Genomic DNA, 23,590 nt, shown 5'->3' on the forward strand with positions numbered 1-23,590 from the left:
GCTCACCGGTACCAGGCGAGGCCCTTGTCGTAGCTGCGGTCGAAGAAGTGGGGCTCGGCGCCCACGGCGCGCACGTCGGGGTGCACGCGCAGGAACTCGAGCAGCGCCCGCGTGCCGCCCTTCTTCACGCCGATGATGATGGCCTGCGGCAGCTGCTTGCTGCCCTCGTCCAGCAGCAGGGCCAGGGTCCCCGGCGGGGCCTCGGCCGCGCTGCTCCCGGCCCCGGAGCCGCCGGGACCTCCGGCCAGGCCGGGGGGCTCCTCTTCCCAGGCCGCCTCCTCGCCGTCGTCGCGTGGCGCGGGCGGCCGGCGCCTCCGCCGCTGCTGCCGCTGCAGGAGCCGCTTCCTCTGCGCCGCCGCGGGCCACACCGCCAGCTCCCTCGGGCCTCCGGCCAGGGCGCCGCGCCCCGGGGCCCCCGCCTCCTCGCCGCCGCCCGACGGCCGCACCACGGGGCCCGCCAGGGTCTGGCAGCGCTCGGCCAGACAGTAGAAGACGTAAAGGGACGTGAGCAGGGAGCAGAGCATCAGCAAGAACTTCCGGAAGATGCTGCGGGACAGCGGCTCGGCCGGGGTGGGGTGGGCGCCGGCCGGGCCCGGAGGGGCCATCCTAGCCGGAGGCGACGTCGGGCCGCGCGCGGGCCATGCTAGGCCGGGACTCCGCCGGGGGCCGCGACCTCGTGCGGGGGGGCCCGCATCGCCCGTGCGTCTCTGCGGCCGTGCGCGCTGCCCCGCGGAGACGTAGCCGCGGGCGCCCGGCGCGGGATCCCTGCCTCCGGTCGAGGGGGCGGGAGGGGGACGTGGTGCGGTGCTTAAGAAACCATCGTCTCAGACTCCCCCGAGTCCTGAGCCTTGGGGACGCGCTCTGCGACAGTGACCGGAATGGGGAGTCCTGGCGGCGGCGAAGGCGCGCGTCTCAGCCCCGGCCCCGAGCGGCCTCCCGGCCTGGATCCCTGCTCAGCGATCGCGCATCCCTCGCTCGGTCGCGGGGAAGAGACTCCAGGCCCCGGGGCCGCGGAGCTCCGTGCGCTGCAGACGACAGCGTGCGACAGTGCCTCTTCCTTCGTGACCGTGGCCGCCGGGGCGCGCCCTCAGCGCCCCGCTGCGAGGTCCCGCCGAGTCCCGCTGCCCGAGCGGGAGCCCGAGGCCCGCGCCAAGCCGTGCGCCCCTTTCTGTGCGCTCCCGGCTGCTCCAAACTGCTCTCGGTCCCCACCTGGGTGCGGCGCGCCGGAGCCCGGCGGCGCAGGACCTGTCAGCGGCCGCGGCCACAGCGCTCGCAGACGCTCCCCCGCCGCCTCCGGGCGGTCGCCGCCGCCGCCACACGTGGGGCGCCGAGGGCAGCAAACTTGGCGGTGACGTCAACGTCCCGGGCCGCACCAGCCGCCTGACGAGCGCAGCCGGGCGGACCGGGTGGGATGGAGAAAAGGTGGCGCGGACCCCGCAGCGTCGGCCCAATGACATCGGAGAGGGCGGGGGCGATCGGGGCGACGCCCCTTCCCCACTCCGCCCTCCCTCCACTCCCCGCACCGCCGCAGCCTCGCCCCCTTTCCGGCGAGCTGGGGGCTCCGGGGGAGTCTGACTGACAGCTAGGACCGGCCGGATCCCCGGGGGCCTGACTTCCACCCGGCGAGCCACCTCTCAGACTCGGCTCAGCCCAACGCAGCACTGACCTCCTCCGAGTCCCCGCTCCCGCCTGTGTCCCTACATTCTCCCCTACCCCGCCCCGCCCCCTGCCACCTCCCCGGCCCTCTGGAAGTTTTGTTGGCTTCAGTTGCGCGTACCGCGCTGCTCGCCACGCCCCCGTTTGTCTCGGGCGACCCGAATTCCTCCCAGCAGCTCCTGCTTGACTTGCACCTACGGAGTTGGTCCGCCGCGGGCCAAGGGCGAGCGAAGCCTTTTCTCCCGAGGGCGGTATTTCGTCTTTGCTTTTGGTTGTTTTTGGCTTGTGTTCGTCTAGGATGATCGAGAGTTCCCCAGGACCGAGAAAGGAACCACCTCTTGGGAAATGAGCCAGTAGAATCAAGGAGAGAAATGAAGAGGTTTATAAAAATAAAAAATAAAAAAAATCAGCTCCGATTCCAAATCCATATGCCCAGCTTTTGACGAAGGAATTTTTTTTATGTTGTTTGTATTGCTGCGTGTGCGTGCGTGTGTGTGTGTGTGTGTGCGCGCGCGCGCGCGCGTGTGCGCACGCGTCTCGGTAAAGGAGTTCAATTGCCTTCCATAAACAGCGGTTTCCTCTTTCTCTTGCCTCCCCTGACCCTATATCCTCTTCGCGCGTTCCGCTGAGAGTAGGTCAGGAAGGGATACAAATCACCTTGCTGTGTAATGGAGGGAGGTGGCCCGTGGAACCTGCATGAGGTAGAGGGTTTTTTTTTTATTCCATTCTGATTTGTTGCTGATTTCCTAGCTTCCTGGTCTCAGCGGGACGCCCGGCAGTGTGGGCGGTAGCCTGGCAGCTGGGCACCAGCCCGTGTAAATTACAGAGGCAGCTCTCTGGGCCCGCTAACCTGGCCCCGCAGCAGGCTCGGCGTCCTGTGCCTTCCAGGGAATTCTGCTGCCCACTGCTGGGACTTTCCAGCCGTCCTCTTGCCTGCCTTCCTGCGCTGCGTGCTCTATTTGACCCTGGAAGTGCAAGTCAGCGAAGACCGCCTCGACCTTCCAAAGAAGAGCTGGTGATTCTAACTCTATGCTTGGGTGGAGCTTGGGGGGTACTTGTGGCTTGCTAGACACGTTTTTGTGTTGAGAAGTACCAATCCCAACCTATTCTACAAACGAGCCAAGAGCTTATTAGCTTCTGATGCCTTAAAGCAATGAACTTTTACAAGGATGAACACCAAGGTCTGAGGTCTCCTTGTGTCCTAAAATTGGATATCGACAAACCAGTTCAGTTTTAATACTATTTTGAGCTGTAATATATTTTGAACTTTTTCTCTAGACGTTTCAGTCCGATTTGCGGGGGGGGGGGGGGGGGGGGGGAGGATTTAAAAAAATCAAACACCATTTTAAAGTTAGTCTGAAAGCATATGCTGTCTCACAAATGCTGACAAACAGGCCTTGGTTTCCTCCTTGGGGAAATGATGGTCTCCAAATTCCCTTCTGGCTCCAACAGGTTACAATGTCGTGCATTTCTGCTTTCACATTTCAAACATAGGTATTTTCTTTATGTGGATATTGAAGACCTCCCCTACTTAGGAGACATAGTTTCAGGATCACTCACAATACCTAGGGCGGCTCTGTACATTAGAAATTAAAAAATCTAGAAGGAAAAAGTCCTTTGGAGGAAACCCTTCACAGAGGAAGCAAGCTTCATTGCTGGGACCCAGACCACCTAAGGCAATGAATAGCTCAGGGAAGCAGTCAGGGAAAGAAAGATCTTTGACCAAACAGCAGGAGGGAAGACTGTGGCATTTTGTCTCATCAGGAAAAAAACATGCAGAAACCTGATTAAAGTTTCTGGATAACATTTGTGAGAGTCCCACTCCACAACTCCTTAGAAAATACTTTTTCTTTGATCCACTCAGATGCATTTGTTAGAATGGAAAGCAATTGCAGCTGATCGTTACCGGGACTCTTTGAGAGAGAAAAAATGGCCATGAAAACAAGTACAATGGACTTAGTTGCAGTTTCTTCTTGTTTCTCCCTGTCCCCTGTCCTTCCATGGCAGAGCACACAGCCACTCCTTGAAAATGATCAGGTTGTGCCAGGAAAAGGGTCTGCTGTCATAGAATCTGGTCTCCTACTGGTGGGGGAGGGGGAGTGACATAGATGAGGTTGATGTTTGGCGACTTCCAGCTTCTTTCATCTTCCCTAGTGAGCACTCACTCCTCCTCTGGCGTCCTTGTCTGGTGCCTTACCCTCAGACCTTTCCCAGCCCTGGATCTCAAAAACCCGTTCACTCTGCTGTACAGGCACTTGCTTACCTTCTCTCACGTGGCACCCACAGTGGATTTACATTTTAGGGTGAGGAATCCCTTTAAGAATGACTTTCTCCTACCTGCCCCAAAAGCAATCATTTAAGCTATTTTTAAAAATGCAGCACCCAGGGGTGCCTGGGTGGCCCGGTCAGTTAAGCGTCCAATTCTTGATTTCGGCTCATGATCTCATAGTTCATGAGTTTGAGCCCGGCATGGGACTCTGTGCTGACAGTGCGGGGCCTACTTGGGATTCTCTCTCTCTCTCCCTCTCTCTCTGCCCCTCCCCCGCATGTGCTCTCTCCCTCTCTCTTTCTCTCAAAATACATAAAAAGAAACTTTAACAAATGCAAAACACAATAAAGCATAAAGAATAAAACAAATCATACCCAAAATTTCAAATTTTTTGGCCCAGAAATGACCATGATTAATATACTGGCCAGTTATTTATATATATTATACATTATTTATATATATTTCTGTATAATCTTATATACATAAGTATATGTAAGTTGTATATATAAGTAGTATATATATAACTTATAGTTAATATATATATTAACTTATATATAATAACTTATATATAATAAGTTATATATATACTTATTATATATATAACTACTTATATATAAGTACTTATATATAAGTAGTTATATATATAACTTATAGTTAATATATATATTAACATATATATATTATTATATATAACTTATTATATATAACTTATATAACTTATATAACATATATATAACATATAAGTAGTTATATATATATAAGTAGTATATATATATAACTTATAGTTAATATATATATTAACTTATATATAATAACTTATATATATATAACTTATTATATATATAACTACTTATATATAAGTAGTATATATATAGCTTATAGTTCTATATGCTTATATATACTAATCATAGTATATATATATATAACATATATATATAACTTGTATATATATATGTGCTTTATATATACATAAGTATATATAAGTTATATATAAAGTTATATACATAAGTATACATAAATACATATAGACAGGTGGATGTAGGTATATATGAGACAGATAGATAAAAAGATAGATGATAGATAAAGATAGATAGATAGATAGATATAGGTAATAGATAGATGGTAGGTAGATATAGATGACAGTTAGACGATAGAGCTAGATAATTCTTTAAAAATACTAAGACTTTCTAGCAGTGTGGAGAATACAGAGAGAATCCTTTGGACATCTGTAATAATGAGCCTAATTGATGTGTATGAACCCACAAATGGTCCTGCTCAAGGAACCTGCATGCTTCACTGGACCTGTGTTACCTCCCTTACCCCAGAAAACACGCATATAGCGCTCCATTGCCCCATTCCTTTACCGTCCGTCCTACACTCCCGGCCCTCCTTCCAGGTCTTTCCAACCCCACTGGCCACACCAACATGGAAGCCAGAGAGTTCAGGAGCCCATTGATACAACAGATGAAAGTCATCTCCTCCTGGGGCTGGAACAGGGGGTAAAATGGATCTGGCAGAGCAGAGTCTGTCCTGCAAATGGGGAAGCATGAGCCTTAGGAGCTTATAATCTTAATGAGACGAGACACGCACACACTCTTTAGCATGCAAATTTGCATTGTGTTCTACTGAAGTAGCAGATATTTTGCTACACGTTCACCAGGTTCATTTTCAGTTCTCGGCTATGCGTTCCCCTTCCTGTCTCAGCATCCCTGGTGTCTCTACCTATAATATGCATCCCCTTCACCCTTCAGCTATCAGCCGGAACACATCTTAAGGATGCCTTCTGTGTCCCTCCCCCACCCCTATTTTGATCAAGTCTCCTGGCACGGATTCTCTGGAGTCCCCAGCTATCTTTCTTACAGACTCTATGAGGGTTTGTAACATTAAAGGTATGAGCGTACGCTATGCCCCCCCCTTAGACTATAAGCACTCCAAAGAGCCCAAGGCCATCGCTCAGTAGTGCCCGTGGACATCTAGCATATCACTTGGTGCAAGGAGATGTCCAGTAAAGACGTGTTGACGGGCTAAGGGACCCAGGGAAGAATGGACCTGGGCATTCCCGTCAGAGAGCACCTCACAAAAAGGCCAGTCAAGAGAGGGCACTGTGTGTTGTAAACTGCTTGTGTTTCAGCCTGAATGAAGCATAGGCTTGGCCTGGGGAAGTCACTGGAGGGGAGCTAGAAGGAACACAAGAAATGACGACAGAGATGAAAGCCAGGAGCCAGATCCCGAGGGCCTCGTGTGATTTTTCTTGAGAGTTTGTACTTTTATCGGACATCTGTGGAGATCAACAGGCAAATGCTTGGCTTTTTAAGGAAGATTTCTCCAAGAGAAGGATTTCTCAGCAGCGTCGAGACTGGAGGGCGGGATTCCAGCTCAGTGACCGATTCCTGTTAGCACAGAGCCATTGTGGCAATAAATAATCAGCTAGAAATTAGGGGGAGGGTGGATTTTGAAGTGGGTCCTGAGGAATTGAATGGGGGCAGAGGCCTGATAGGTTGGATCACAAGGGAAATTCCCAGTGTGGCGGTCACAACGGGCAGCCAATAAATGTTGAATGCGTAACTGTGACCAAATCTTTATTTATACTTGTTTTAGCCCCCAAGAAAGTGTTTCTCTTAGTCAACTAACTTATTTTTAATGTTTATTTATTTTTTGAGAGAGAGCATGAGAAGGGGAGGGGCAGAGAAAGAGAAGGGAGACACAGAACACAGAACCGGAAGCAGGCTCCAGGCTCCAAGCTGTCAGCACAGAGCCCGGCGCGGGGCTCGAACTCACAAACTGTGAGATGGTGACGTGAGCCGAAGTCAGACACTCAACTGCTTAACCGACTGAGCCACCCAGGCGCCCCTAATCGATGAACTTAAGGAAGTTTTCTAGAAGCCGGAGTGTGATTTTAGTAGCCTCAGAGCTTGCCTTAGGCTCTTGTATTGCTTTAGTCTCTATTTAACCACATACCCCTGTCTTTTCTTTAGGGGACTCACTATTCCTGAGAATGAAGTTACCAGATAAGATGCCATTCTCCTTTTTTTCTTCATGTTCTCACCTAACGCTTCTGTTATCATCAGCTCTCTCCCTCTCAAGACCTGCATCAGACATTTTGCATCTAGGAATTTTCCTGAAGACCCAAAAAGATCAACTTCGGTCAGAAACAGCCTCGAAAAAGCCTTTGTTCATCAGAAGGCGGGAGGCAAGGACCAAAGGAATATCTACCGTGGGCCAGACTTTCGACGTACAGGCTGTCCCTTCCTTCATGAATGCCAGGAGACACGTCCACATGGTAATCACTGCAGGGGTACAATTTCTTGTGACAGCTTCCTGCCCGATGGCAGTACAGCGTTTTGGGGATGAAACACCTTGATCATTGTCAACGGCACTCACACGGGCGCTGAACGCCTCCAGGATGAAGTTTGCTTATGACCTGTGGGGGGTCCTGGGAAGAGGTGCTTTCTGCCTCAAGTGTTGACAATTCAGACCAGAGATGGGTGGCTGTTGCAATGGATGTCTATAATGTCTGTCTGCCCTTTTTTCTAAAAACCGCTCCCAAGGCTTCCTCTAGGCAAAAACTCCTTCTTATGCTCATGCCGTGAAATCTCAGTACAGCTAAACTCACCCTTGGCTTTCGATGTCAGAGTAATCTATCTGCCAGTCTGTAGCATCTGCTTTTCCAGACTTCGGGGAAATAAGCAAGACGCAGAATCCATCAACGACAGGGCTTTGCCGGGCGGGGTGACTGCTGGACGATCCGTGCCCTTGCCCTAGGTTTCCAGGCCGTTACATTTCCTCACTGAGGGAGAACATGCCTGAGGTTGAAGTCAACACAGGAATACGAAGGTGAGCCAGGGAGAGAGAGCGATTCCAGGAAACTTGCTCTGAGACCCCGATTCATCTCCACCGCGGAGTAAAATCTGCTCTTTCCAACGTTCTTTGAGATTTTAGGAAAGCATGCCTGTCTCTGTGTCATCAGATCCGGTTTCGTATTCCACCACACAGACTCTCTTGCCAGCCGACCAGACCGTCCCGCCAGTGATGTTATTAATGACCCCAGCCTAAATGGAGCGTGCTCACCATTGAGACCGACCAGGTGTTACCCCATGCACCTGACTGATCGTACCTGCCCTTTTGTCCGCATCCACCAGCCAGGCCTGAACCGCTCACCACCTACCTAGCCTGACTCCAGAAAGTGTAGCCCAAACACAGTAAACTAATTCCGACATTTTATTTTTAAGGTCTATTTATTTATTTTGAGAGAGACGGAGATGGCGTGAGCGGGGTGGGAGCAGAGAAAGAGGGAGAGAGAGAATCCCAAGCAGGCTCCATGATGCCCAGCACAGAGCTCGAACTCACGAAACCGTGAGATCATGACCTGAGCCAAAACCGAGAGTCAGATGCTTAACCAACTGAGCCACTGGGGTGCCCCTCATTTTGACATTTTAAGTTATCTCTGTATTGAGGCACCTGGGTGGTTCATCAGTTAAGCGTCTGATCAGTTAAGGTCATGATTCACAGTTCGTCGGTTTGAGCCCCGTGTCGGGCTCTGTGCTGACAGCTTGGAGCCTGGAGCCTGTTTCAGATTCTGTGTCTCCCTCTCTCCCTGGCCCTCCCCTGCTTATGCTCTCTCTCTCTCTCTCTCTCTCTCTCTTTCAAAAATAAACATTAAAAAAATTTTAAACATAAAATAAATTGTATTTACCTCATGAGAGGTTTAACACATTGCTAATTTATTTTTTTACCATCATAGAAGAATGTTAGCCCTTGAAATCCAACTGACAACTCTTACACAACAGATATACCTGTTGCTTTGAATTCTACATGTGCGACATTCCTGTACAGTTTGTAAAAGCTTTATCATTCATAAATGGAAACATTTTGCTTCTCAGAACTTCCATCAATCACAGCAACATGAAGAGAATAGAAGGTTGGTACATCCTTGCTTGGGGTATAGACCTACCTGGTCCCACAGACTTGGACTTATTTATAAATCCACACAGACAAAAACAAAGAGGCAACAAGGAGGTCCAGGATCTTCAGACCTCAAACGCAAATGCCCAATTTCTGGTCCTCAGCCCCAGGCATAATAAAGGTAGCATTTTAGAAGAAGACGCTGAGAACCGAATTCGGGACAAGTGAGAAAAGCTTGCAGCCAACAACCTAGTAAAGAAGCTCTAGTTTGGGGCGCCCGGGTGGTGCAGTCCGTTAAGCGTCCGACTTCAGCCAGGTCACGATCTCGCGGTCCGGGAGTTCGAGCCCCGCGTCGGGCTCTGGGCTGATGGCTCAGAGCCTGGAGCCTGTTTCCGATTCTGTGTCTCCCTTTCTCTCTGCCCCTCCCCCGTTCATGCTCTGTCTCTCTCTGTCCCAAAAATAAGTAAAAAAACGTTGAAAAAAAATTTTTTAAAAAAAGAAGCTATAGTTAGATGCCAGCCATAGAATCATAGAATCCCAAACTGCAGTGTCAGTAGAGGGTACAAACAGGAAGAGAAAATCTAAAATATCTCCCAGAGCAAGGAACTCGATAGCGTCGATACAACAGAGGAAGGAATAGCAGAAGTCGGGACCCACTCCACATGGAAGGAGGGTCAAGTGCCATTCAGAACTGAAGGTAGCATCTTGGTGTCGAGTCAGTTCCCCCCAGACGTGGAGGCAGGCTTGAAACGAGGCCGCAGGGACTCTGCTGACCTTTATCCAAATCCTCTATGGTTCTCGCTAATCTCACGCCAGGGTAAAAATTGCTTCCTCGATCGCAAGTGACTTGATGGCGAACAATTTATTATTATCGAGCTGTGAGTTACTGAGGATTCAGATCCAATGGAGAGGTGACCAGGAATTTCCGAAGTAAGTGGAATTTAGAAAGACCTTGTTGAAGAAGGAGTATGATTTTTTGCAGAGGGGGATGAGCGAGGGGTGGTTGTTCCAGATTGGGAAACAAATAAAAATTAGGGCAAGGCAATAGTAAGACGCCTCGAGCATTCCTGTTCAGTAGTAGCATAGTCTAGTCTCTGAGTCGACTTTTCAGTAAAGAAGACAGAAAGGAAATTTGCTCGCTCCGATGTTTTCAAGCCTTTTGGACCACGGGCTCTCTTTACCCGTGCCCTAGCTAGTAACGGTCACTGTTCTGAGGAACACGGGTCAAGAAACATAATCCTAAGCTGTACAGGACTTGTTATTGTCAGGAACCCCAGAGGACACGTGTTTTGTGGACGTCCCGGGGCCTCAGCTGCATACAGCAAGGGCTTGGTTTACTTTGAGACCACGTGGAGGACAAGTCACCAAGTATCTGGGGTTTTCTTTGTTCTGTTATTTCCCCAGAGGCCCACCGCCCCCAAGGGATAGGGTTTTAACTAAGGACTTGACAAATGGCAGTTTTCATGAATTATTGATTTGGCCAAAAATCATTGGAAAGATTGATAATTGCATAAAGATTTCCTCATGCTTCCTGCCTCTGGTCTGGGTCAATTATTTCACATATGAAAGGAAGGGGTGCAGGTTTTGAAAGATACCCTATCAAAAACTGAATTAGCATGCAAAAGTGTGGAGACCTTTTTTTTTTTTTCAGGAGACTAACCATCCCGGCTTTCAAAATCTCTTGGGTACAATAATAATGATAATAAAAGAACATCAGAAGAAACAACTGTTCGTTGAAAAACGGGTCCTGTTTAGATAAGTAAAGGAGAGAGAAAAGTCGATTCATCGAGGGTCATGTTCTGCTTTTTTTTTATTTTTTTTTAATGTTTATTTATTTTTGAGAGAGCGAGAGAGACAGAGTGTTGAGTGGGGGAGAGGCAGAGAGAAAGGGAGACGCAGAAGCAGGCTCCAGGCTCTGAGCTGTCAGCACAGAGCCTGACGCGGGGCTCGAACTCAAGAGCCGTGAGATCATGACCTGAGCTAAAGTCGGACGCTCAACCAACTGAGCCACCCAGGTGCCCCGTTCTGCTTCTTTTCTGAACATAGAAGACAGTCCACAGGTTTGTTTGTTTGTTTGTTTGTTTTAATGTAGTTTAGCTACTTTCTTTTATTTTAAATATATCCTACACTTTTCATAGTAGATAAAAATTACGTTAATCTTTTAAGTGAACTTTAAAGGATGTAGGATGTAAATAATAAATCTGAAACATAAGGGGACTCTGGGTGAGTTTCCTTGGGTCCCCACCTCTATGAGAGATTAAATTTTTTTTCTTTGTGTTGTAAGAGAGGGGGATAAATCAGAGGGAAAGGGAAAGAGAGATATGCTGATGCTTTCTGAGCAGAAGCCAATGTCCTGTCCCTTCTACTCCAAGGCATGTGTTCGTCAGGAGCTGGAGGAGAGACGTAGACTAAGCCTGAGGGAATCTCAGAGCAAAGGAGGCTTGCACCTCAGTCCCCAAGAAGGGTTCAGGGAAGGGGCAAGTCTCCGAGAGCAGAAAAGAAGGGCTGTGGTGCTCCTTAGCACAAAGGACCCACAACACCTCTTTAGGGGCCCCTCAAAGCTCCGGAGGCATGGAGAAGGGTCTGAACATAACGGAGAGGGAGCAGGGGCTAGATAAGGGAGTGACATCCAGAGAAGCCTGGCAATCTGGAACAAGGCATAAAACACAACTGTTTAAAAAAAAAGAAAAACAGGGGCGCCTGGGTGGCTCAGTGGGTTCAGAATCTGACTCTTCTTTTGGTTTTAATTTTTTTTTTTTAATGTTTATTTGTTCTTGAGAGATAGAGAGATACAGAGCATGAGTGGGGGAGGGGCAGAGAGAGAGAGGGAGACACAGATTCTGAAGCAGGCCCCAGGCTCCGAGCTGTCAGCGCAGAGCCCAATGTGGGGCTCGATCTCATGAACCGTGAGATCATGACCTGAGCTGAAGTCCACACTTAAGTGATGGAGCCTCCCAGGTGGCCATAAGTGACTGACTCTTGATCTCAGCTCAGGTCATGATCTCACGGTTTTGTGAGTTCGAGCCCCACATCGGGCTCTGTGCTGATGGTTCAGAGCCCACATGGGATTCTCTCTCTGTCCCTCCCCTGCTCACACTGTCTCTGTCTCTCTCAAAAATAAATCAATAAATTTAAAAACAGACACACACACACACACACACAACTGTGACAGGCACGGACTAGTGATGGAAGATGGGTAGGGCAAAAGGCCAGCTCATCATTTGCCCCGTGGCTGGGTAACAATGGCCAAGGCCCAGATTCCCTATGATGTCTTGGCACTCTCTAAGACCAACCGGGAGATATTGGGTGGGAGCAGAGGGATTAGAGAAGGGTACAGGGGGGAGAGGATCAGGGAGTGCCCCTGAGATGACCCAGAATGTTCTGAGATTACATCTCTACCACTTAGGAAGATGGGCATTTGAATGGAAACGCAGTTCGGTTTTCAAAGGCGTAAGCAAGAGAGTTCTTTTTTGCCCACCCGATTTCGCAGCCAGACATTTTTGTGTCTGTGGCACTCACTGACGTAGGCATAGACGCTTATGCTTGGTTTTCTCATGAGAACCTAGAAGGCGTGCCTTCAAACACCTATGGATGGCACATCTTTCTGTAGATGGTTTTTATTTTTCTTTTTAGTCCCGCCTATTATGTTCTGCGTAATAATATAGTTTTTTCGGTCATATCATTAAGCACCTAAAAGTGCAAGATTCGTTAGTCCGCGCTGTATTATTTTTCCAAGGCCGCCATAACGATTTACCACCAACGGGGTGGTTTTAGACAACAGAAAATTACTTTCTCGTAGTTCTGGAGACTGAAAGTCTGAAACAAGGTGTCTGCAGAGCCATACTCCCTCCGTCAGCCCTAGGGAAGGATCGATCCTTCCTTGCCTCTTTCCGGCTTCTGGTGGTTGCACTAATTCTTGGAGTTTCTTGGCGCGTAGATGCTTAGCTCCAGTTTCTGTCTCTATCATATCCCAAGGTCATCTCCCCTCAGTGTTTCCGTCTCTGTTTCTTCTTATCAGGAGGCCAGTGATCAGTCTGGGAGCCCACCTTAATCCAGCATGACTTCGTTTTAACGTAAATGTTAATTGCAGCCGTGAAGACCGTATTTTTAAACGAGATCACGTTCACAGGTATTAAGGACTAGGAATCGAACATATACCTTTTGGGAGAACACAATTCAAAGCACAACAAATGTGTCAATGCGGTTAGTTTAATAATAACAGCTAACACTGATGAGCTCCCACCCAGCGTTAAGTGCCTTTCAACCAGGCTTTCATTCAATCCTCACGTGGACCCCTGAGAGTAGGTTTTATAACCCCTATTTGACAGATGGAGAAGTTGAGGCCCAAAGACTAGGCAGCGTGCCCTGAGTTGTGCAGCTCAGAAGCACGTTGCTGTATCTTGTTCATACCTGTAGGTGTCCCAGAAATGTCCTCAGGTGGTAGAACTCCCAGGAGATTTCTGCTCTGGAAGCTTCTGCTCCTTCTCATCATTCTCATTTCCTGGAAAAGACCGAAAGTTGATTCTCTTACATCCCCCATCGCCTCCATAATTCTTGCAGGCTTTCCAGGAAAGAAAGGGGAGAGACAGAGAAAAAGAGAGAGAAGGAGAAAGAAAGAGAGGCAGTAGAGAGAGGAAGAGAGAGAGAGAGAGAGAAACAGACCGATTTTGCAAATGTCACTTCTCTGCGGGTAGAGGACCATTTTATCCATCTGATCGTCTCTTCTCTTTAGCATTCTGCCCTTTAACTGTTGAAATAATATTAGCTGAGGCTGCAAAGAAACTGCTTATTTTTACTAACCAAACACTGGACGCCCAAGGTCACCTCTATGCTCTTTACAGCTTGACCTCTGACACAGGTGCAGTCTTGTAAAGGACTTAGAATAACTCACATCGCTACGTACGAATGTGACTTTTCAAGACCCATTGCACAGGACAAAATAATGTTTTTCAACACGGTTATCTAGTGAGTTTAAGAACGGCCCCTTCTTTGCTTGGATATGATTAGGTCTCTTTGTTCTCCTTTATAAACAGGGAGCAAGAGTGCGACTAGGGAGAGTGACCAAGAAAGAGATCCTCCCAGTGCGCTTCTTACCTGATCAATTTCTCTGTTTGTAATGAAGGAACCATCTAACTTTTTTTCTTTCCAAATGATGAACTAGTTTTCCTAATACCTATTCTTTTCTCGCTGATGTGAATCAACACATTTATCTTGTATTTAAATTGATACATACTTGAATCTCTCTTGGGATGTCTTATTTTGGTCCACTGATCTGTCATTGTCATGAGAACCTCACGTTGTCGTCATAGTATTTATTACATGCTTTCACTCAAAGACTCCAAATGCTATCATTTCAAAACGTCTTGGTTATTCTCGCATGGTTATTCTCCCCCAGATTTTAGGCTTATTAGGTCAGTCACCCTCAAAACATGCTGTTTACATTTTTATTGGACTTTCATTACTCCTATGGATTGTTGCAGGGGAGGGAATTCACATATTTATAATGTAATACATTATCACCCCTTCAAAGAACATGGAATGCCTTATTATATTGTATGATGTGGGAAAATTTTTCATTGCCTTCGTACAATTCCTGCTTTTTTTTTTTTTTTGCTGTGGTTGTTCCCAAACAATTTAGATAAATGATTGCTCTGTGAATGAATCTTTCCCCCGTGATATCTTCATGGTTTTCCCCCCTGAATCTAAGCAGGTTATGAACTTTTCCATATATATTTAGTAACTGGCACCTTTACTGGCCACACCTATTACTTTTAATGTTTCAGTAGACAATTACCTAATTTCTCGTTGATAATTTTTTTCCCCCCCATGGGTTCCTGTTAAGTTTCTCAGGATCCACATAAGAGTGAAACCATATGGTATCTGTCTTTCTCTGTATGGCTTATTTCACTTAGCATCACACTCTTCAGTTCCATCCACGTTGCTACAAAAGGCCATATTTCATTTTTTCTCATTGCCACGTAATATTCCATTGTGTATATAAACCACATTTTCTTTATCCATTCATCAGTTGATGGACATTTAGGCTCTTTCCATAATTTGGCTATTGTTGAGAGTGCTGCTATGAACATTGGGGTACAAGTGGCCCTATGCATCAGTGCTCCTGTATCCCTTGGATAAATTCCTAGCAGTGCTATTGCTGGGTCATAGGGTAGGTCTATTTTTAATTTTCTGAGGAACCTCCACACTGCTTTCCAGAGTGGCTGCACCAATTTGCATTCCCACCAACAGTGCAAGAGGGTTCCCGTTTCTCCACATCCTCTCCAGCATCTATAGTCTCCTGATTTGTTCATTTTGGCCACTCTGACTGGCGTGAGGTGATACCTGAGTGTGGTTTTGATTTGTATTTCCCTGATAAGGAGCGACGCTGAACATCTTTTCATGTGCCTGTTGGCCATCCGGATGTCTTCTTTAGAGAAGTGTCTATTCATGTTTTCTGCCCATTTCTTCACTGGGTTGTTTTTTGGGTGTGGAGTTTGTTGAGCTCTTTATAGATTTTGGATACTAGCCCTTTGTCCGATATGTCATTTGCGAATATCTTTTCCCATTCCGTTGGTTGCCTTTTAGTTTTGTTGGTTGTTTCCTTTGCTGTGCAGAAGCTTTTTATCTTCATAAGGTCCCAGTAATTCACTTTTGCTTTTAATTCCCTTGCCTTTGGGGATGTGTCGAGTAAGAGATTGCTACGGCTGAGGTCAGAGAGGTCTTTTCCTGCTTTCTCCTCTAAGGTTTTGATGGTTTCCTGTCTCACATTTAGGTCCTTTATCCATTTTGAGTTTATTTTTGTGAATGGTGTGAGAAAGTGGTCTAGTTCCAACCTTCTGCATGTTGCTGTCCAGTTCTCCCAGCACCATTTGTTAAAGAGGCTGTCTTTTTTCCATTGGATGTTCTTTCCTGCTTTGTCAAAGATGAGTTGGCCATACGTTTGTGGGTCTAGTTCTGAGGTTTCTATTCTATTCCATTGGTCTATGTGTCTGTTTTGGTGCCAATACCATGCTGTCTTGATGATGACAGCTTTGTAGTAGAGATAAAATTTTTTTTTAAAATTTTTTAATGTTTGTTTTTGAGAGGGAGAGAGAGAGAAGGAGAGGCACGTGCACAAGCAGGGGAGGGGCTGAGAGAGAGGGGGACAGAAGGCTGACAGCAGAGAGCCTGATGTGGGGCTCAAACTCACAAACCCTGAGATCATGAACCCCTTAACTGACTGAGCCACCCAGGCACCCCTAAATGGTTTGGATTTTGTGTAGGACCTTTTACAGATGCTTAGATACTTGAGGTTTGGGGGGTTTGTTTTGTTTATTTATTTTTTTTTTTGTGATCTAGTAACATTTTACAGTGCATCACTTTAATGCTTTATGCATTATTTTATGGTAATCACGTTAACGCACTTTAATGCACTCACATTCACTTCTTTGGTAATGTGGTATTGTTATTATGTTATTTTGTTATTGTATGTTTTCTGCTAAGGTTTTATTTGCTTACATCTACAGTAAGTACAGTATTTAAAAGGCCACCTTTTGCTGTGTTCAATTTTTGTCAGGTTTTTAGTATGATTAAGCTGGCTTTCTAAAATGACATGAAAACTTTCTGTACTTTTGAGGGCTCTCCGAGAGTAAACATAACCGATGGGTTAACTATTTCTTGAGAGTAATATCAAAATTACCCATGCAGCAATTCAGATCTGGGGCCCTAATAGAGACAATGAAAAATTTTTTCGCTGTTGTTATATTAAGAACTTCTAGCCTTTTTTGGAATCAGTAATGATTCCTTAAAGTCATTCGCAAGAAATGAGGTCCAGATGGCAAAGAGGACACCCATCCGTGTTTTCACCCACTCAAAGTGAATCAATTACCTTAAGGGTTGGCGGGGGGGGGGGGGGGGGGGGGGGGGGGGGGGGGGGTGGAAAATAATGTAACAAGGAGACCAGAAATGTTGCAGAATGCAGGCAAGCAGAATAGAAAAACAGATTCGCTACATGGAGCCGAGTGCTATCCAAAATACTGTATGAGACACTGATTCAGAGATGAGAGTGGTCCCATGTGGTCCCAATGTCACGGTCGACACGTGGGCTCAAAACGCGAAGGGCAACTCCTCAGGATGATGAAATGGGAAATGATGCTCAACCCTCTCCCTCCTCCCCTTCCACCCACAGCCACTTGCTGTGTGGCCCAGCAGTGGGAAACCCTCAGAGGCTCCGGTTCACAAAGGGCTCAACCGACCTCACCTGGCGACAGTGCCTAACCCCCCATCAGTGGCCACACTACAGAGAAAAGCAGAGGTGGAAAAACAAGAGATTCTTAAAGCTTTGCCAGATACGAAACTGCCCTTTTTGTAGGTTACACCACAGCAAGTATCAGTAATGACAGTTGGCTTAACCTGATTTGAACCATCAAGACAGATCGATACCTAGTTGCACTCAAAGGAGAAACAGGGGTACCTGGGTGGCTCAGTCAGTTAAGCGTCCCACTCTTGATTTCTGCTCAGGTCACGATCTTCCGGTTTGGTCTTTGTGAGCTCCCTGCTGGGTTCTGTGCTGACGGTGTAGAGCCTCCTTGGGATTCTCTCTCTCCCTCTCTCTCTCTGCTCCTCCCCCACTCCTGCTCGCTCGCGCACGCGCTCTCTCTCTCTCTCTCTCTCAAAAGAAATAAACTTAAAGAAAAGAAGAAGCAATGTTGGAGGAAAAATGGTTAACACAGGAGACAACTCTAAAAACCCTTTTCGAAAAGCAAAATGAAGATTACTGGTAAGGATCAAAAGAATATTGCATTCATAGAAAAAAAGCAACTCAATCTCTGCCTTAAAATGGAAACGTCTTCACAGAAAGTCTCTTTCCCAATACCTAAAGAGATGAGTAAAAATGAAGAAACAACATACCTCTTCCGCATTTCAAAATTCATCAATTAAATTTTAAAAAAAGAAAGAAAGATAGAGGAATCCTGATTCAATCAGAGCAGGGCAGGGGGATAAGGCTTGATTCTGCCCTATAGCTGCCTTTCAACCCCCAGAGACCGTTCTAGTGAACGGACATAATCCTGAGAACTTTTGCTAATATTCCCAAATCAGGAGGGAATAAAACTGTGGGGGCAGATTTATCTTTTTGACTCTTCTGATCAATGAGGAAATGCATGGAATGAATTACGGGGTGGCCTCATCCAATTAGCAGAGTAAAAACATCGGTGATAGAAAATGTTGTCGAGATGAGCAGAACAGAGAAAATCTAAAACAGCTATACGGAAAGTTTATTGGTGTTGACTTTTATGAAGGCAAGTTGCCACCATCTATCAAAATAGAAATGATAAATCCTTCCAGGAATTTATGCTAAATAAATACTTGCACTTGTATCCAAAGCTGCATACACAGAGATGCTCAGTTTCCATGTTGTTTGTAATAACAAAATTGTTAACATCCTAAATGTCCATCAACAGAGAAGTGGTTAAGTAATTTAAAAGGCAAGCCTTCCTGAGGGGCACTCTGAGGCTGTAAAATTGGATGAGATAGACCCATATGTCAACACCAGATTATCATCAACTCATTTGCTTAAGCGAAAAAGTACGTTTCGGAGAAGTATGGATAATATTAACTCACATGTGGATTTTTCCATATAACACAGAAGGCACAAATACATACATATGTAAAGGCACCAATGGGGGGAAAGAATGAATCCCCAAGTCTTGAGTGGTTATTTTTAAAAACAACGCAAGCAAAGAAATGTGAAAAAGAGGCATTCTTTTTCTTGCTATCTTTAATTGCTTGATTTCTTTTTGTGATAATCTATTCATGCTTCATTTGTATACTATTTGTGCAATAAACCTAAGCATGCTAAAAGCGATTCCGTTTGTCAAGTCATTCAGATTGCGTATGTATTCAAAGATATTTTTTAAAAACAGGACATCTCTTTATAATTCTAATTATTTTTTTTTTTAATTTTTTTTTTCAACGTTTATTTATTTTTGGGACAGAGAGAGACAGAGCATGAACGGGGGAGGGGCAGAGAGAGAGGGAGACACAGAATCGGAAACAGGCTCCAGACTCCGAGCCGTCAGCCCAGAGACCGACGCGGGGCTCGAACTCACGGGCCGCGAGATCGTGACCTGGCTGAAGTCGGACGCTTAACCGACTGCGCCACCCAGGCGCCCCTATAATTCTAATTCTTATGTAAGGCCCTTGTGCTGCACATGCCTGATTCATTGATTTTTGCTCCTAACTTTATTATTTCCTTTCTTCTTTCCTCAGATGCGTGTTTGTTGTGGCGTTCTAGAATCCTAAGCAGGCAACGATCGTATTTTATTCATTTTCCTTCCTTCTTGCTCAGTGGTACAAGTTTTGGGGGTTATGACTTCTTATCTCAGTAGATCTTTGCCCACATCCCAAAGCATTTCTGTGTGCTATTTGCATCTGATGGGTTCCTGGCTATATGCTGGGCATTGTGTTAGGTGTCCTACCTAAGTCCTACCACGTGTCACATATGTGGTAGGAACTCTTGCTTTGTTTTAGGTGTGAAGGACCCAAAACGTGTCTCCGGGGAACTGGTACTCCCTTATCCTTAGCCCATGTGGTTTAGGAAGCATGGGTGCACCCTGACTTTGAGGGGGGGGGCGGGCACATGAGCTGGTATGAGTCATTCCGTGGCCAGAGTCATTGACTGAGGACTAAGCAAATGACCCAGACCCAATTAGAGCTTTTCTCGGGACTTTTGCTAAAACGCTCAGAAAATAATAAATGTTCTTTCCTGTGGGATCTTCAGCTACTTGACGAAATGAAAACAGAGATATCTTTGCCCCATTGTGGATAGAGTTTGCCTCAGTTTGAACACAATCACGAGGTGCCTGTGGTGGTTTACAGAGAATAAGAGGCAAATTCTTAGTGATCGCGTCTGAGCACCAATAGCCAAATATACCTGAAGCCAAAAGAACTCCTAGAATTTCCTGATTTAATAAGCTGATACATTCTCTTTTTGGATTTCAGCTAGGTGAGGTGATTTTCTTTGCCTTTTTTTTTAATGTTTATTTATTTTTGAGAGAGGGAGAGGGAGAGGCAGAGGCAGAGGGAGAGGGAGACAGATAATCCCAAGCGGGCTCCACACTGCCAATGCAGAGCCCAACCCGGGGCTCAAACTCACGAACCTGAGTTCGTCACAACCTGAGCTGAAATCAAGAGTCGGACACTTAGCCAATGGAACCACCCAGGTGCCCCGAGGTGATTTTCTATCTCTTAAAATCAAAACAGTCCTTAGAGAGTTAAATCTGACAGATCCCATAACTATTAGTTGGTGGATCTGAAATACGACCACAGGTAATCTAATACCAGAGCCCACACTTAGAACCATAAATTCTGTTGCCTTTATTTGTTCATTTATTTATTTATCTAACCACTTATTCATTGAACACTTACGACATCGAAGAGGTATGGGTTAGATCATTTAGCGTCTCTCAAGACAGGGAAAAAGAGTATGGAGGTCATTCTAGTTGCGGTAGGAAAACCAACTATTTTCATATCTAAAAGATTACTCTAGGGGCGCCTGGGTGGCGCAGTCGGTTAAGCGTCCGACTTCAGCCAGGTCACGGTCTCGCGGTCCGTGAGTTCGAGCCCCGCGGCGGGCTCTGGGCTGATGGCTCAGAGCCTGGAGCCTGTTTCCGATTCCGTGTCTCCCTCTCTCTCTGCCCCTCCCCTGTTCATGCTCTGTCTCTCTCTGTCCCAAAAATAAATAAACGTTGAAAAAAAAAATTACTCTAGTGATGCATGGTGAGCAAGGTCTAAGGGGACAAGAGAAAGCACGAGAATACCGAAGAGGAGACGATCACAGTTTTCCAGTACAGAAATCATGTTGTGGAGTTGGGTGTTACTGGTGAAGATACTAATAAGATATTGAAATGCACTTTGGAGGTAGAGGCAATGGGATCCGCTGATGGATTAGATGTGGAGCATAAGGGAAAGAGAGGAATCAAGACTGGCTTCTAGGTCTTTGGCCCAAGCAACTCAGAGAATGATTATTACATTTACATAAATGGGGAAACACAGATTAGATAATGGCTTAGAAGCAGGAATCAAGAGTAGAGTTTTGGTCTCGCGAAGTTTGAGATGCTCATTGGACATCCACACGGAGATGTCAAACAGATACAAATCTGGAGCTCAATGGAGAAGTTGGAACCAAACATATAAATATGGAAGCCACCAGCTCGTTGAATGTACTTAAAACCACGGAAGTATGTTCAATCATGGCCCAAGGGAAGAACATAAATTAAAAAATGAAGAAACCCGAGCTCTGAGACGTTAGACGTTCCATATAGTGCGTCCCAATAAAGACTGGAAAAAGGGGGGAGGTGGTCAGAAAAGAAATGTGAGAACAAATAACCAGTAGGGTTGGAGGAAAATGATAATGTGGAGGAAGAACTTGTTTTAAGAAGGATCATTGGGGTGGGGGGCGGGCGGAGCTGGGTGGCTCAGTCAGTTAAGCAGCTGAGTCTTGATTTCGTCTCAGGTCATGATCTCATGGTTTGTGAATTCAAGCCTCACATCAGGCTCTGAGCTACAGTGCGGAGCATGCTTGGGAATCTCTCTCTCTCTCCCTACCCCTCCATTGCACTCTCTCTCTCTAAAAGTAAATAAATAAACTTTAAAACATTTAGAAAATAAAAGGAGGATCAATTGGGTCAACCGGTTCAAATTGGGCTGTTAATCAAACTTAATATGAGATTATAGAAATTTGGTGCATAAGACCAAAAAAGGGTCAATGAAACAAACCGTCACTGGATTGACACTACCCGATGCCAAATAGTATTTTCTCCCCCAGGGAATAAATTTAAAACTGAAATGTCTTCCATTTCTTTGTACATTTTCTTCTACTTATGGTCCTCTGCCTTGTAGTGAGTCTGCTGAAGTCAGAAGGCAGGAGACTTTTAAGGAAGAGTTCCACTTAAATTTCTTGGTATGGGTAACAGTTGATCCAATAATCTCTTGAAGCAAAGCTACGTCTTTCTATTTGATCCAAAATCTACCTATGACCATGATTAAGTCCCTCTCCATGAATCCCTTTGTCATCAACACTCAGTTATTAAAAACAGATCATTATTATTAAAGTACAGAGGATAAGAACAGATGTTTAAGACACATTTTGTGTTAAAAAGTCCCACTTCCAGAAGAATGCATACGTTATGAATTGTTGAGTTTTAGCCAAAAGGGCATGTCGGCATTGTGCTAGAGTGTGAGATACTCGGGACGATAAGCCTTGTGGAAATGTCAAAAAATTCTTTTAATACAAAAAACCGTCTAAAATATATGAAAATCTGAGGGAGTCCTTTAGTCCTGTGTCTCCATATCAACCACAACAGTTGCTATTATTATTATTTGTTTTTATTTTGTTGATTTAGCGAACATTTACCATGTGCCTTCCATGTGTGTGGTCCCAAAGGTGGAGTAGTATTGAATAAGGAGGGCAATTCTGACCCTCACCCAAGAGGTGGTACGAAGAAAGATAGAAACCAAGACAAGAAATCAGTAAGTTCCAACACTGAATGAGGGCTATGAAGACAAACAATATAGATGTGTGATTTGCAGAGGTTGGAGGGGAAAGGTCAATGGAAGAAGAGTCAAGAAAGGCCATCTCCTTCTACTGAGCATTTATTACGTCACACATTCAGCCAACGAGGTTGCGTAAATTATTTCCTACTTTGTGTCACCATCACCCCTCCAGGTATCACACCCAGTTTTCAGATGAGAATACCGAGGGTTAGCTATCTAGCATAACCTGTCCAAAGTCACCGACCTAGAAAATGGCGGATCTGGATACATACCTCAGGTTGTAGAAGTCTCAACCTCAAGGCTACGAGATTACTGCCTTGTGTTGTTGTTAGTATCTATTCACAATTACACTTAACTGTAACGCATACCGGTACTACCTTACTGAACATGCAGTGGGTATTAGTTGTATGTGAGATTCTCTACCTGTAGCAACGCTCAGCCTTACAGCCCTCCTACAGGATCTTAGAAACGCTAGACCAGGCTCAGAAAGTGGAACCGAGGTAGGTTGGAATGCATTCCAGATCTTTCTGCCTGTTCTCTTTCCCCTCTACTGCACTTGCAGCGGTCTGAGGGCCAAAGGTGTGCCCCAGAAGTCTCGTTAGCAAATGGCCTTTATCTGTTTGGCTACTGCACTCGACTTCACAGGGCAGCAAACGTATGCCACCAGCCCACGGCTCCTGCTGCATAACTAGCCTTGCCAGGCGTACGTCTCGCGTACTTGGATCAAGTAGTAGTTATAACTGAAGTGCAATGTCATTCCTCAAACAATTGTAAGCTGCTGAAGTAGAACTCCATTCAATTTACATCACCAAACTGACACAATGAAGGATTGCCGACAGAAGGAAAATAGGTACAAAGTATAGCTTCCTGTGCACTTGAATCATGGTTGAGCCGTATTGAATACTCAATCACCAACTGTAGACACTCTTAATTCAGTAAAGTTATCATTTTTTAAAAGCGCTTGGGACAGGAGCATCTGGGTGGCTCTGTCGGTTAAGCTTCCGACTCTCGATTTGCGCTCAGGTCATGATCTCATGGTTCATGAGATCAAGCCCTGCATCAAGCTCTAGGCTGACAGCTTGGAGCCTGCTTGGGACTCTCCCTCTCCCTCTCTTCCTTCCCCTCTCCCCCCAGTCTTCTCTTTCTCCCAAAATGAATAAACAAACATTTTTTTTTTGTTGTTATTCCTTGGAACTTGTGTACAGGTGAATTTCTCATCATATGCCCCTG

The 23,590-nt window shown here is 46.1% G+C and overlaps 1 protein-coding gene and 1 long non-coding RNA gene across 2 annotated transcripts in view; one reads left to right on the forward strand and one right to left on the reverse strand.

Moving 5' to 3' along the window:
* The window catches only part of HS3ST3A1 (heparan sulfate-glucosamine 3-sulfotransferase 3A1), a 101,853-nt gene extending 101,197 nt beyond the window's left edge, over positions 1-656 (reverse strand). Inside the window, exon 1 of the mRNA XM_043583164.1 lies at positions 7-656. Coding sequence (XP_043439099.1) covers positions 7-605 — 599 coding nt within the window. The 5' untranslated portion in view covers positions 606-656. The remainder of the gene's footprint in view (positions 1-6) is intronic.
* A 1,069-nt stretch (positions 657-1,725) lies between these two features.
* On the forward strand, positions 1,726-8,146 carry LOC122484979. The gene is made up of 2 exons (XR_006297755.1): positions 1,726-2,357; positions 6,901-8,146. It is a non-coding gene; the product is annotated as an uncharacterized LOC122484979 (long non-coding RNA).
* Positions 8,147-23,590: the final 15,444 nt, after the last annotated feature.

This window comes from Prionailurus bengalensis, chromosome E1 (assembly GCF_016509475.1).
Source record: "Prionailurus bengalensis isolate Pbe53 chromosome E1, Fcat_Pben_1.1_paternal_pri, whole genome shotgun sequence".
Lineage (NCBI taxonomy): Eukaryota > Metazoa > Chordata > Mammalia > Carnivora > Felidae > Prionailurus > Prionailurus bengalensis.